Source organism: Sinocyclocheilus rhinocerous, unplaced genomic scaffold (assembly GCF_001515625.1).
Source record: "Sinocyclocheilus rhinocerous isolate Xijiao unplaced genomic scaffold, SAMN03320098_v1.1 scaffold3243, whole genome shotgun sequence".
Lineage (NCBI taxonomy): Eukaryota > Metazoa > Chordata > Actinopteri > Cypriniformes > Cyprinidae > Sinocyclocheilus > Sinocyclocheilus rhinocerous.
Genome location: NW_015636692.1, coordinates 255,561 through 270,402, shown reverse-complemented (window position 1 = coordinate 270,402; position 14,842 = coordinate 255,561). Strand labels below are relative to the sequence as shown.

The 14,842-nt window shown below is 44.3% G+C and overlaps 1 protein-coding gene across 1 annotated transcript in view; it reads right to left on the bottom strand.

Annotated features, from left to right (window-relative positions):
* The window catches only part of LOC107748032 (uncharacterized), a 35,150-nt gene extending 20,598 nt beyond the window's left edge, over positions 1–14,552 (bottom strand). The window contains exons 1-3 of the mRNA XM_016562678.1: positions 14,248–14,552; positions 13,850–13,914; positions 10,608–10,789 (exon numbers count right to left, since the gene is read on the bottom strand). Of these exons, the coding sequence (XP_016418164.1) occupies positions 10,608–10,789; positions 13,850–13,914; positions 14,248–14,250 (250 nt within the window). The 5' untranslated portion in view covers positions 14,251–14,552. The remainder of the gene's footprint in view (positions 1–10,607; positions 10,790–13,849; positions 13,915–14,247) is intronic.
* Positions 14,553–14,842: the final 290 nt, after the last annotated feature.

Here is a 14,842-nt window from a genome sequence, read left to right as displayed (position 1 = left end):
TTTCTATCACGTTTACCCTGCAGCCCACCACCTTTGCTACCGAAGCGGCTAAGGTCGCATTTGTTATCACCCTACTCACTGGGAAGGCCCGAGAGTGGGGAACTACAGTGTTGGAGAAAGAAGCGCCGTACTGTGCCACATTTGAGTTATTGTCGGGAGATGATCAAGGTGTTTGATTGCTCAGTCGCTGGCAAGGAGGCAGCCAGTCAGCTGGTCAGACTGAGGCAGGGCGAGTCATCAGTCACTGACTTTTCTATTCAGTTCAGGACACTGGCTGTGCTTTGTGGTTGGAATGAAGCAGCCTTTTGGGATGTTTTTAGAGAGGGGCTCAACCCGGAGATTCAGGACGAGATTGCTATCCACGACCTTCCGGCTTCATTTGATGACCTGGTGGATCTGGCACTTCGTGTCGAGACGCGAATCAATCTACGCTGTCAACGGGTCATGGCTCACCCTTCTGGGCAAATCCCTCCTCGTTCTGTCTCTGAAGCCGCTATTGCTCGCCCTGAGCCACTTCCTGAAGGAGAGCCCATGCAGGTGGGGCGTACCCGGCTGGCAGTGGAGGAGAAGCAGCGACGCCTGACTTTTTTTTCCAGTTCAGGACACTGGCTGTGCTTTGTGGTTGGAATGAAGCAGCCTTTTGGGATGTTTTTAGAGAGGGGCTCAACCCGGAGATTCAGGACGAGATTGCTATCCACGACCTTCCGGCTTCATTTTATGACCTGGTGGATCTGGCACTTCATGTCGAGACGCGAATCAATCTACGCTGTCAACGGGTCATGGCTCACCCTTCTGGGCAAATCCCTCCTCGTTCTGTCTCTGAAGCCGCTATTGCTCGCCCTGAGCCACTTCCTGTAGGAGAGCCCATGCAGGTGGGGCGTACCTGGCTGGCAGCAGAGGAGAAGCAGCAACGCCTCAACCAACGACTTTGTCTTTACTGTGGAAAATCTGGGCATTTCGCTGCAGCATGTCCGTTAAAAGCCAGGGCTCACCAGTAGATGGGGAAGTACTGGTGAGTGTCACCCCTGTATCAGATTCCCCTGTATTCCTTACTCAGCTGCCTGCCATTGTCAAGTGGGGACCTTTTTCAAGGCCATGCTCAGCCCTGGTGGATTCTGGGGCTGAGGGTAATTTCATTGATGCTACCCTGGTGGCTCATTGGGGCATTCCTACCACCCCTCTCAAGGAGAGACTCACTGCCGGGCCCTCAATGGCTCCATTCTCACCCAAGTTACTCACGTCACTTCCCCTGTAAGTTTAACTGTTTCTGGTAACCATAGTGAGGAGATAGCGTTTTACCTCCTCGAGTCTCCCAGCACACCTATTGTGCTGGGGAACCCGTGGCTGGTGAAACACAGCCCCCACATTAGTTGGGCTGAGAACTCTGTGTTGGCATGGAGCGCTTTTTGTCACAAATTTTGTCTGGGTGTTGCCTCGTCTGCTGGTGTTTCTTGTTCTTTGTTTCAGGAGGAGCAGACTGCGGATCTGACCGGTGTTCCTGCGGAGTACCTCGATCTTCGGAGGGTCTTTAGCAAGTCTCGGGCGGCATCTCTCCCCCCTCACAGACCCAATGACTGTGCCATCGACCTTCTCCCAGGCACTTCTCCGCCTCGTGGTCGCCTTTACTCTCTCTCAGCGCCGGAGAGGGAGGCCATGGATAAGTATATCCAGGAGTCATTGGCAGCTGGCCTCATCCGTTCTTCCTCTTCTCCTGCAGGTGCGGGGTTCTTCTTTGTGGGGAAGAAGGATGGTTCCTTGCGCCCCTGCATCGATTATCGTGGGCTGAATGACATCACTGTAAAGAATCGGTACCCCCTGCCATTGATGTCCTCTGCCCCCGAGCTGCTGCAGGGAGCATGTATCTTCACTAAGTTGGACCTCCGCAATGCCTACCACTTGGTTCGGATAAGGGAAGGGGATGAGTGGAAGACAGCTTTTAACACCCCTACTGGGCACTTTGAATATCGGGTGATGCCCTTTGGGCTTACTAATGCCCCAGCTGTCTTCCAGGCCCTGATTAACGATGTGCTTAGAGACATGATCAATCGATTTGTCTTCGTGTACCTTGATGACATTCTGATTTTTTCTTCATCATTGCAGGTACACACTCAGCATGTCCATCAGGTGCTGCAGAGGTTACTTGAGAACCAACTGTATGTCAAGGTGGAGAAGTGCACATTCCATGCAGACTCCGTTCCGTTCCTGGGACAGATAATCTCGGCAGAGGGGGTTAAGGTAGATCCTGCCCAGGTAAGGGCCGTCTCAGAGTGGCCAGTCCCCGACTCTCGTAGAGCATTGCAGCGGTTTCTGGGATTCGCTAATTTTTATAGGCGTTTCATCCGGAACTATAGTCAAACTGCTGCTCCTTTAACTGCTCTAACCTCCACGTGTGTTCCTTTCAGGTGGACTGAGCAGGCACAGGGGGCTTTTATGAAACTTAAATCATGTTTCACGTCTGCACCTGTCTTGACTGTTCCAGACCCTGATCTGCAGTTTATTGTGGAGGTTGACGCTTCTGAGGTCGGGGTTGGGGCGGTCCTCTCTCAGCGATTCCCCCCTTGATGGGAAGGTGCACCCGTGTGCATTCTTCTCACACCTCCTGAGCCCGGCAGAACGGAACTAATTTTATCCCGGGGTGTCGTGGTGGCGGCTGTTTCCTGGGGTATTGAGAGGCGGGTCAGGGAGGCCTTGCGGGAGGTGGAGGTTCCGAGAGGTTGCCCAACTGGTCTGTTGTTTGTTCCAGGTCCGTTGCGTCCTTTGGTCCTCAAGTGGAGTCATTCTTCTAGGCTGGTCTGCCATCCAGGTGTGCGGAGAATGTTGGCTTCTGCCCGCCAGCGTTTTTGGTGGCCTTCACTGCCCCAGGATGTCAGACAGTTCGTGGCTGCTTGCTCGGTTTGCGCCCAGAACAAGACTTCTAACAAGCCTCCCATTGGTCTGCTGCGGCCTTTGCCCATCCCCACCCGCCCCTGGTCCCATATTGCCCTGGACTTTGTTACTGGCCTCCCCTCCTCCAGGAGCAATACCGTGATATTGACGGTTGTGGACCGTTTTTCGAAGGCGGCAAACTTTATTCCCCTACCCAAATTGCCCTCTGCTAAGGAAACTGTTCTGGTGGCAGTCGATCACGTCTTCAGGATTCATGGTCTTCCCAAGGACGTGGTCTCTGACAGGGGGCCCCAGTTCATTTCCCATTTTTGGAAGGAGTTCTGTCGTCTGATCGGTGCTTCTGCGAGTCTGACGTCGGGATTTCATCCGCAGACCAATGGGCAGTCCGAGCGAGCCAACCAGGATTTGGAGCGGATGCTCCGCTGTCTGGCATCACACGATCCCGCCTCCTGGAGCCAGCAGCTCACCTGGGCAGAGTATGCTCATAATACACTTCCTGTGGCGGCCACTGGTACATCCCCTTTTCAAAGTTCTATTGGTTATCAGCCTCCTCTGTTTGCTTCACAGGAACCTGATGCCGCGGTCTCTTCTGCCCAGGCCTTTGTCCGGAGGTGCAGGCGCACGTGGGAAAGAGCCAGGAAGGCGCTCATTCGGGCGGGGAGACGTGCCAAGGTGGCAGCCGATCGTCGTCGGACTCCTGCACCCAAGTATGTTTGTGGGCAGAGGGTATGGCTTTCCACTAAGGACCTGCCCCTTAAGGTGCCAACACGCAAGCTGGCACCCAGGTTCTTAGAGCCATACCGCGTTACTAAAGTTGTAAGTCCGGCGGCAGTGCGGCTCAGGCTCCCATCTGTCTTTGCTCGTGTCCACCCTGTCTTTCACGTGTCTCGTGTCAAGCCAGTCATTTCTTCCCGTTTGAACCCAGGTGTGTCTGCTCCCCGCCCCCCCGCGTCTCATTGACGGTTCCCCTGTGTTCTCTGTTAGGAGGTTGTTGGACACCAGAAGGCGTGGTAAGGGATACCAGTACCTTGTGGACTGGGAAGGGTATGGTCCTGAGGAGAGGTGCTGGGTGCCATCTTGGGATATCTTGGACCCCTCCTTGATCGAGGATTTCCACCGCCGACAGGCCTCCTCTGTTCCTGGAGCGTCCGGGGTCGCTCATGGAGGTGGGGGCACTGTCAAGGCACCGGTCTGATCTGGGTTTGTTTATGTTGTGTCCTGGTCTGTTTGGAGCACATGGCTGTCAGTAGGTGATTATGTTTGCCATGTGCTCTATTGTCTATTGTTACCCCGCCCCTCTCGTTACCTTATCTCGTTAGGGGTAACACCTGTTTCTGATCATTAGTCGCCCTTATATTCCCCTCTTGTTTTCTGTCCTGTGCCAGATCGAAATCTCTGCTCTGCTGAGTTAACCTGGCTCTTGTCGCTGTTGACTGTTATCCTTTTTCCTGTTTTGTCTAGCCTAGTCTTGCCTAGTTTCCTTTACTTTTATTTTGCTTTTGATCTAGCCCAGTTCTTTCTAATTCCTAGTTTTAGCTCCAGCCGTTTAGTTTTGTTTTCGTTTTTTCCCTTCCCCTCTGCACTCTCCAGCCCCCCATTCTGCCCTGGCTGCTGGACTCCCTTCTGTCTGCCTCCTGCCTCCTTCCCTTCGCTGCCCAGCGTTCCCTGCTCCCTCCTGGAGTTCCTCTCCTTCTCCCTCCCACCATCACCATTCTCTGGCCCCTGGAATTATTTGGAGAGCTGGACTGTCTCGTTGCTCGTGGACTGTTACTCACGGCCATTTGCTCTGGAAACCCCCTTTTCCTAGATACCTGCTGTTGAGCTGACTTTCTCTTCCCCGGACCCGGACTCTTTACCCTCTCGGACAGTGGCTTCGTTCCTGTTTGTTTTTGAATCTCAATAAAATCCTTGTTATCCCTGCAACTGATTCCTCTTCCTTTACCACCCCTGACAGATTCTGCCCACTGTCAGTTTAACCAATAGTATTTCGACACCCCGGGTTGCCAGAGAGCAGAAAATAGTGTATCACAGCCATGGAAGCAAGCAAACAAATTGGGTCAGAGATCACAGATTCTACCTGACCTAAAAAGCCTCGGCATCCATCTAAAAAAACTCTATGACCAAAGGCATAATAAAATGAGGATTAATCAATTTAAAGTGTAAGGCCCGTTGACTTCCATTGTCAATTGCGCTCATTCCCATTGTGTGTCCTCAATCTGACAACTCGCTGAAGCATCCCATCTGAGGAGGAGGGGTTGGGAGAAACAATATTTTGAATTTGGACTGCAGTACCCATTTCAACCGCTAGCTGTCAATATTACATACGGCACCTTTAATGGGTACACTTACCATAACCTTTTACAAAGTTAGCAAGTGTATGATGCCCACAAAATTTGTTATAGAAACATTTTCACTCAATTGCTAGTAAATTTCATAATTACTTACAAAGAAACTGCAAGTACCAAACTGAATTAAAGATTTATATATATATATATATATATATATATAGGAAGGTATGTCTCCAGGAATAGGATTGGGCAACCCTGGTTTATGGGATTATTAAAAAAAGCAATGGGCAATTAAACAGAAAACATCACAGGCAGGGGCGGATTTAGTGATTTGGGGGCCCCAGGCAAAATACAGGAATGGGGCCCTATACAATTTCACACATTTATGGATGATTATATAACATTTTTAACAAAAAACATGTCTAATTAATTAAAATCATGAAACTTGTTTAACAGCAATTTAGGCCTATTAAAAGTTTAACAAAAATTACATTCTTAGGGCCCAAATTCTGTGCTTTCCATTTTAATTTTTCTGTATTCCATTTTAATGGTTTAATCAAAAACATATTAATTGAATTCATAAAAACAACTTAATTTATTAATTTGTATACAATAATAGGGCCCTATGAAATTTTTATTTTATTTACTTATTTTTTAGAAATTCTGTGTTGTGTATTTTCATTTTTCTGGTAATCAAATGAAGGCAAAAACATTAATCTATTTTTTATTCCAATGAAAATTAAACAAATCCTTTAATTTTTGTACATTCAAAGTGCTACACAACAGATGTTTACTGTGTAATGAGCAATGTCACGGAATTCGTCAAATATTGAATGAATAAATCAAATGCAATTCAGTACACTTCAATCAAAACGCGATATGGACTAGTGTATGTGAATATTAAATGGCAAAAATACTATTTAGCTACTACAGACGACAACCGCAAGCGTTGCAGGTGCTTAAATAGCAAACTAGCAAACGAAACGCGCGTCTGCGCCGTTCATTCCGTCACATTCCGTGTTGCACAGTAAATTCCGTTTTTATGAATAGATTCCGGGATTCCGTCCCCATTTTCTACATCGCCCTACTTTTGCTAAGAAGCACGTTCAACGCGGACGCACAGACGGTTGTCGCGGTAATAAACACCAGAGCAACCACTTGTGCGTCCGCACTGAACGCGCATCTCGCATATAAAAAGCATTTTAGGGGGCCCTTGGCTTTTGGGGGCCCAAGGCGGTCGCCTACCTTTGCCTAATGGTTAAGTCCACCTCTGATCACAGGGGTCTCTGAACTTCCACTGCTGTTTGGGTCCTTTGTCCCAACGTCTCTCCAAGTGACCAGCTCCTTCCTGTCTTTCATGATCAAACAGTTTGAGAGCAATGTTTTGAAAGCGTCCTGAGGGGATCACCCTTACTTGTAGTTGCTCTTTCTTGTAGTTGGGATATTCATCTTGGACTTGTAGTGATCCATTTCTCTGGCATGATTCATTTAGTTCATGAGCAATAACAAGGATAAAGCCTCGATGATGTGAGCAGTATATGATTTTGCATTTATTATGCCACTGCTGCGACATTTATCATATAAGTCATATTTGTCAAAAGTACTTTTCATTTTTTCATTTGTAGGAGTAAATGATAAAAAGTAGAGTTCACCTCTAAGCTGGGATAAAGTATGTTTTGAGTTATGTTGACATCTAAACATTTATATAGAAACATATATATTGTTTCTCTGTGTGTGTGTGTGTGTGTGTGTGTGTGTGTGTGTGTCCTATGCCTATTAATTGTTTATTGAGAACATAAAAAATGTATCTTATATCTCTATCTTATATCCAGTGTCGGATACTTGAACCAAAATTTAACATTTTGTACATTCTTTCTTTCCTTCTTTCTTTCTTTTTCCTTTGTGGAACAAAAATAGGGGCCAAACAAACATTGACCCCTATTGACTTATGGAAGGTTAAAAACACCGAGACATTTCAGAAGAAAGTAAATCATACAGGTTTGGAATGACAGGTGGGCAAGTAAATCATAATCATAACATTTTTGGGTGAAATGTCAATCGATAATATTTTGTGCTTATATCACATGCTTTCCAAATAAAACCAATGAATCTCAGATAAAACTGCAGGAACTGGACAGACGGGTATTATAATCTGATAAGAAACTCGCCTGCAATTTTTTACTGCTGACAAGAGAGGAAAGAAATATGACTGAAAGTGAGAATGATTGCTTTTACTTGTTACCATTATAATTGTACTTGTGTCACCAGAGTTTATTTAGCACTTATATGCAACATTGAATGTTATCCAGAAAAGTGATAAATATTACATATAGAGAATTGAAGCATATCTTGTATTTATCCATATAATTTGATATCTAACAGTGTTTGTATATACTCACTTGTGCTCTTGGTAACCATCATATTGTTTACCACATCCAGTGTGAACAATATCAACAATCCCTTTGAGTTCAGAATTAAATTAACTTAGGAAATATTAGATAGATTTTTGTCTAGAATAAATAATTTAGAAAATACTGGTATGATACAAGTGCATGAAATTTGTTGTTGTTGTGGTGGTTTTTGTACAGGTTTTCGTGTTAATGTGCAATATTTTCAGACCAAGTTTCTCCCCTAGACTGATGTCATGTCCTGTAGCTATTTGTCATTCTTTCGAGTTGTTTTACAAGTTTCATTAGCATTGAAACACTTCATCCTTTCGCTCATCAAAACCTTTTCCAGACTGTTCAGAGTCAGCCAGCATAAAAAAGACCTTTAACATTTTCCAATGCATGGCTTACGTTCGGAGAAGCTATGCTGCATTTCAAAAGGGCTACAAGTATGTGTGTATGAGACAACCGTTAGAATTTGATATTTCAATAATAAAGTGGAATCGTCTAAAGAGATCAAACATTTTAAATCAACCTTTTCCCTCTGTCAGCACATGATAGTAGTTATGGTTCTGTTTTAATATGTATATTTTAAAGTCGTCATATTAATAAAACTGAAAATCAGTTGAAATGGTTTATGAAATAAAGAGGGTTTTTTTTAACTGTTGCTTGTTTTATCCCTTTTCTGAGAAATCAGTAATAGCATAGCATTTCAGCATACTTTAGACATTGAAAACCTGTGTACTGTATTCGTGTGTTCTAAAATGTCCTTACTAAATGGAACAGTTCTGGGAGTTAATAGTAAAGCGCATGATGATGGATTCTGAAGGAAGAAAATGTACCAAAATATGCAGATCCAGAACCGATATGGAATCCATTATGGCTAAGATCTAGTTTGAAGTGTTCAGAATAGGATTATATAAAATATTACTTTCATTACTACTCATTAAGTAGCATCAGTAGCTTCATTTGAGTCCTTCACTTGAGCTGAAGGCAAGATTCAGACCTGTGTGAATCAGTTATATTGGCATGAGTGGTTACGTTCAGTTAAACCGTGGAACCAGAAGCGACACAGCAACCAGAACTGAAGCGGTCAACACACTGATCCTGCTGCTGACTTCACCTGATGAATGTTCTGCATCACAAAAAGATGAAAACAGACAGAAATGATCATTCACTGACCTTTTGGAATTTTGTCTAAAGCTCAAGTAGTATAACGGACAGAGTACAGATGCAACGCTGCAAATTTGAACTCTTAAAATTCATGTGCACGTTAACATTAACATTCTCTCTCTGCATGAAAAATTTCAAGCTTGTAGTCCACGTTCCTTCAATCATATAAAGTCCTTTTTTCGTACTCCTCTGTTATTGTGAATAATTGTTATTCCTGTCTGATCATAAAACAAACTGTGCTTGTTATTGCCAATTGTTGATTTATCATCTTCTGAAATTTGTTTGTGAAATACAAGATTGTCTGATTTTGTTGTGCAATAACCTATACAATAATGCAAGTCAGTTTGATTTCATTATTCAATATCAAATTTCATTAAATTTTGAATTGTATGTATTTAAACAATAAGAGGGTTACACTTCATTCCACTATAGGCATTCTACTTGTCAACTAACAGTCGTTAGTCGAATACATGTCAGTTTTGTTCAACTTTGCAACTACATGTCAATAGCAATTTCCAGTAAATTTTCGGAAACTTAAAATTTTCCTAAAAATCCAGGAAAGTTTCCATAAATTTACTGGGGATATTCCACCTTTTGCAACCCAACTTACTCTACTAACCCTAACAAAACAGTATACTAATCCGAGTTAGCTGACATGTAGTTGCAGATTAATGATGGTTAGTTGACATGTAGTTGCAAAGTTACTTGTAGTTAGTAGAATGTCAAAAGTGGAACCAAAAAAGTGCATGGTTGCAATGCGAGAAATTGAGAACATTTTTGAATTTCCTGCATTATAAGCAGGTACTGGGCAGAATGAGTAAAATTGTTCACAATGCACACCAAAACTTAGGGTCTGCAAATTAATGTTTTTTTAGGGCATTCTAGTGTGCTAATATATCGGTTTTTATCACTGATGCCCTGCTCTGAAATTCAACAAAACGTGTATTTGAAAAAAGTTACATTAGTCTGGATTGTCACTGGAATTTTCTGCAGTGATTCTACAAAAATGGAACTGATTTTTTTCATTATCACAAATTGTGCAAAACTTTCTAATTGTATAGGACAGCAAAACACAAGTTACAACTGTACTCTACCCTACATTGATATAACAGGGTTGTACAATTCCAGTAAAAAAAAAAAATACTCAAAGTACTCATCAAAGTAAAAAATACTCATCTGTGCACAATGTTTCACTGCAGTGCAAGATTAAAGTGCATCACTCACCGGTTCCATTTATTATGATTGAAGAAGTGAAGATCTGGAAGGGTAACGTGTTGTTTCTAGTTGCTCGAACTACAGTGTTCACTATCTGGGTGCTATTAGGTAGAACGGCGTCCGCTCCAAATACAAGATCCATGGAGTTTCGGATTGTGGGCACGCTCCGTAATTTTACACTGGCATCACTGGAGAGAGTTTGGAATCAAGATTCATCAATGAAAACTGAGTGTTATGTTGAATCAGTAGCTATTTTCAAGAATGCACCAGCATATTCATACCTGAAGTCTGTTACGGATATGGTGCTGAATGATTTAGGGTAATCAGCGAGGAAAAAAGGTTCGAGCTGCAAAACAAGAGTTGTTCAACAAAATTGGCTTTCTTTTGTAAAAGCATTTTACCCAAAATTCATAAGTAGACACGTCACACTCACCCCTGCTTTTATCATCGAAGCCCTGTTCTGAAATTCAATAGAACTTTTATTTGAAAGAGCAGCCACAAAGGTTCCGTTGGTGAGGATTGTCAGCGGAATGATCTTTACTGATTCTACAAAAAAGGAATTGATTTTAAAGATAACAGAGCAGAGATTGCGTAGAACTTTTCTAGTCAAGTTAACATAGTAAGATCTCAGAAATCTGGCATATCTAAATGAGCTTACTAATGACAGTAATAGCGGTGGCATCAAGTGTGAGGTTGAAGCCTGCAGTTGAATTAGCAGCTGCTTCTTTTAGAGTCTGCACAATGTCAGTGTTGCTGGGGATCGGTTCAGTGGACGCTTCACTGAACACCAACTCAACCTCCGCCTGTACATTTAATTCCTCCCGGGTTCTGGAAACACCACTAGAGAAAAAGGTATGTTTTACAGCTTATAATTACATCCGTATATTTGATGGGTTGTGGTGCAGAGATGAGAGAAAAGAGATAAAAAAAAAAAAAAACTGCATCATGCAAATGTCAAAATGCAACTTAACTTATAACTGTAAATGGCTAACTTGTATAAAGGAGACAAAATCTTACCATATTTTGTGCTGTTGACAGTAGTGAGTATAGTCAAATGCATAAATTCAAGTTCCCCTTCTGGGGAACTCAACGCTGCGCCCTCTAGGGGAATGCAGCCTGCATGACCGGTGTCTGAAGCACGTGTGAAACAACACCAATCGATTGGCCCATCTGGCCCATGACGTCATAGGCGGGATGCCCGGAAGTATAAAAGGGCACCTGCTGAATACATCATCCTCTTTGCTGTCTTCAGGAGCCATCTGTTTGAAGTGCGTGTGAGAGACCAAGGCAAGTGAGCAGTGAGTGTGTGCCTCCATTCCAGAGGTTTCTGGCACTTGAGGATGCACACGATCTATCTGTCATCTGTTTTGGTCAGGAGCTTGCGTGTTCAGTGCTCGAGGGTTCTGAATGCGCTCATTGTGAGTGTTATCCAATGAGAAGCTCCATTTGCGTTTGTCCCTCTTCTCGAGAGATGAGTGACAAGCATTTGCGTCTCACGGTTCGGGTTCCGCTGTTGCCGAGGCACAGTGAAGACTTGGATCGCGGGATTCGCGGGGTTGAGATGCCCTTTTTGGGTTATCGGATCCCGTGAATAGCGCTCAAGTCGAGCAGCGCCTTAGGAAATGTGTGCCTCTGTGTTTGGATTCTAACACTCGAGGGCATGTTCTGCTTTCACGTTGGTCTCGGCGAAGAAGCACGCACGTTCAGAGTTACACGCTCATTGTGATGAATCACGATGTCTAGGCTCTGCTTGCGTTTGTTCCTATTCCCGAGGGATATGGAACAGAGCGTTTGTGTCTCGCGGCCGGTTCCTGCCACGGCACAGTTTATCTCAACTCGCGGTCATCGCTTTGATCTGTGGCATCTGCACTCCCTCTCTATCGGGTTGTCAGATGCCACAGATATTGTTGGGTTGTTATGACGATGAAGTGTGAGCACGGAGTCGTTTCAGCCCTGATCCTGCGAGATCGTGGGCGGAGCTATATTCAGCTCGGCCGTGCCTCTCTAATATGCATGTTATTGTGTGTGGAGAGCCTCGCTGGGCATGAATATATTTAAATATTCTGTGGTGAGAGGCTTGCGAGTTTTCTCTCCCAGGGTGTTCAGCACCTAGAGTGGTTATGGGGAATACCTTTTTGCTCTGGAATACGGCGGTCTGAGAGCAGCTATGTTCTAGCCTAGATTCTAATAACTAGGTTGGGTTCCCTTTGGCACAAGTTCTCGAGTAAGTGCTGAAGCCTTTATTTAGGAATCTGCTATTCGAGGATAGCTGTGCTCCAGTGCGGAGACCGCTTCCCTTTAAGGGTTTTTAGATTGTGGTCTCCGTGAGCCCCTTACATGGACTGTGCTGTCTCCCCTTCTGGGTTTTAAATAGATGGCCCACTTCCGTGGCCTGGGCAATCTTCAGCCTTATCTGAGGGAACTGCTATTCGAGGATAGCTGTGTCCAGCCCTCTAGTGCTATGGCTACTACTTACATCAGGCTTGATCACAGACTATGATGTTTGTGTTCGCTCTTTAGCGAATCATTTACTGATGGTCTGGATCTCCCTCTTGTGAGATCTTGGTCAATAGCATGGTGCTTTGCTAACCTACTGTGGGACTGACACGGATTGGGGACCTCCTTTATATAGCCTTCTGAAGGTGGTTATATTCCAGCCATTTTTTTTGGTGGGACGGGCTTACTTGAATACAGCTAGCTGAGGCTAGCTGTGTTCTACTGCAGTTGCGGTGAGCCCTCTCATGGAGTGGACCCCTTTCCTAGAGCTTAGCTATCTGAGGATAGCTATGTGCTAGCTCAGTGATCTCTCCCCTGCTTAGGGTTTTAAGTAGCGGTCTCTTGAGCCCTTACCTAGACAATATTGTCTCCCCTCTTTGGGTCATAAGTAGACAGCCCACTCTTTGTGGTCTGGGTAGTCTCAGTCGGTCCCCCTTCTTGTAGCCCTTCCCAGGTACCTAGCTATTTGAGGATATCTGTGCGTGGGTTTTAAAATAGCGGTCGGTTTCTTTGAGCCCTTGCCTAGACAGTGCTATCTCCCCTGCTAGGGTAGTAAGTAGATAGTAGGAAGGCTATCTTGGTTATGTTATTCTGGTCCACAAGCCTTCATAAGACCTTAGGGACATAGCTATCTCAGCAGCTACTCTCTTTACCTGGGATTTAGGTAGCATCTCTTGAGATCCTCTAGAGGCTCTCTAGTTAGCCTTGTCAGTGGTTTTGTGTATCCAGGCTAGTTCTGCTCACATAACATAGCTATCTGAGGATAGCTGTGCTCTTAACTTGAATGGGATGTTCCCCTTGATCTATTCGGGTTCCCCCGTTTCTGCCAAGTGGCGTGAGCGGCCCGTGGCATCAGTGGCATGGCCCCTTTCTGAGGAAAGGCTTTGTGTATGTCTGTCGCTTCCATGTTGCTCTCCCACCAGGTGGACAGGCATGCACCTTGGCACGGCATGGTTGGATTTCGTTCCCCAATGTGCCCCCTAGGGGGCGCAGCGTTGAGTTCCCTAAAAGGGGAACGGTTCTCCGAGAGGGAACGAGACGCTGCGCCCCTTGTCATGCCTTTGGCCTGCCTGTCTACGTCTCCTTCAGACAGTGGATGATGTATTCAGCAGGTGCCCTTTTATACTTCTGTGCATTCCGCCTATGACGTCATGGGCCAGGTGGGCCAATAGATTGGCATTGTTTTACACGTGCTTCAGACACCGGTCATGCAGGCTGCATTCCCCAATGTGCCCCATAGGGGGCGCAGCATTTCGTTCCCTCTCGGGGAACCATGGTTACATGAGTAACCCGAGACGTTTTTATGTCATGAAAAATTACACAAACTGTCTGACATTTAAAGCATGATGGAGTGTAAATTAATAAAGTAATCATTTAAAGTATTGAATCAAACTTTTTACTTACATGAATGCAATCACGATGGTCCTGATGAAACGAGGCCCAAACTTTTTTTTATAGACTTCATCAAACTGTGAAAGCAGTAAGTCAGTTTTAGGAATGTTTCCTAATATTTTATGAAACAATTCCATTTTTATTGAAGTAGATCATGTTTTGTTGTTTGTTTGTTTTTTGTTTTTTGTTTTTTTTAAAGAGTACTATACAATTGAACAAGATTGGTAAAAAAAATATCATATTTTGTCACTCCCAAAACTTTCAGGCAAGTGCAAAACTGAGTTTAGAATTTTCCTTTAGATTTTTACTGTTATTTAAAATAAAATAAAAAAATCATTAAATTTGTATGTGTATCTTTGCAAATGCTTCTACATATGTATCACTGTATTGTTCTGCCATTTGAAACATACCATAGTCTCCACTTTTGTGGCTAGGATTTTAAATTCCGTAGTTTTCGGGTCCTTCAGTGCTTGAGTAAAAACCTCTATAATGACAATCTGTATGGCTACAGTTGGCAGAGGACGTGCTGGTGCTGCTGTTGTAGTGGTGGTGGTTGTTGTTGTGGTGGTGGTTGTCGTAGTTGGAGTTGTTGTTGTTGTTGTTGCTTTTGTTGTTGTAGTAGGGCTGGCGGTAGTTGTTGTGGTGGTGGTTGTCGTAGTTGGAGTTGTTGTTGTTGTTGTTGTTGTTGCTTTTGTTGTTGTAGTAGGGCTGGCGGTAGTTGTTGTGGTGGTGGTGGTTGTTGTTGTTGTTGCTGTTGTGGTGGTTGCTGTTGTATTAAGGTTGGCTGTTGTTATTGTATTAAGGTTGGCGGTTGTTGTTGTATTAGGTGTGGTTGTAGTTGTGGTAGGTGTGGTTGTAGTTGTAGTGGTGCTGGTTGTAGTGGCTTTGGCAGTTGTGGTGCTGGGCTCCGTTACTGTTGTGCGAGTTTCGATGTATTGTAGAAATTGGAAATATAAAAGTAACAGTTGAGAAAATTACTCCAGCAAGATAAAAAAAAAAAAAAAG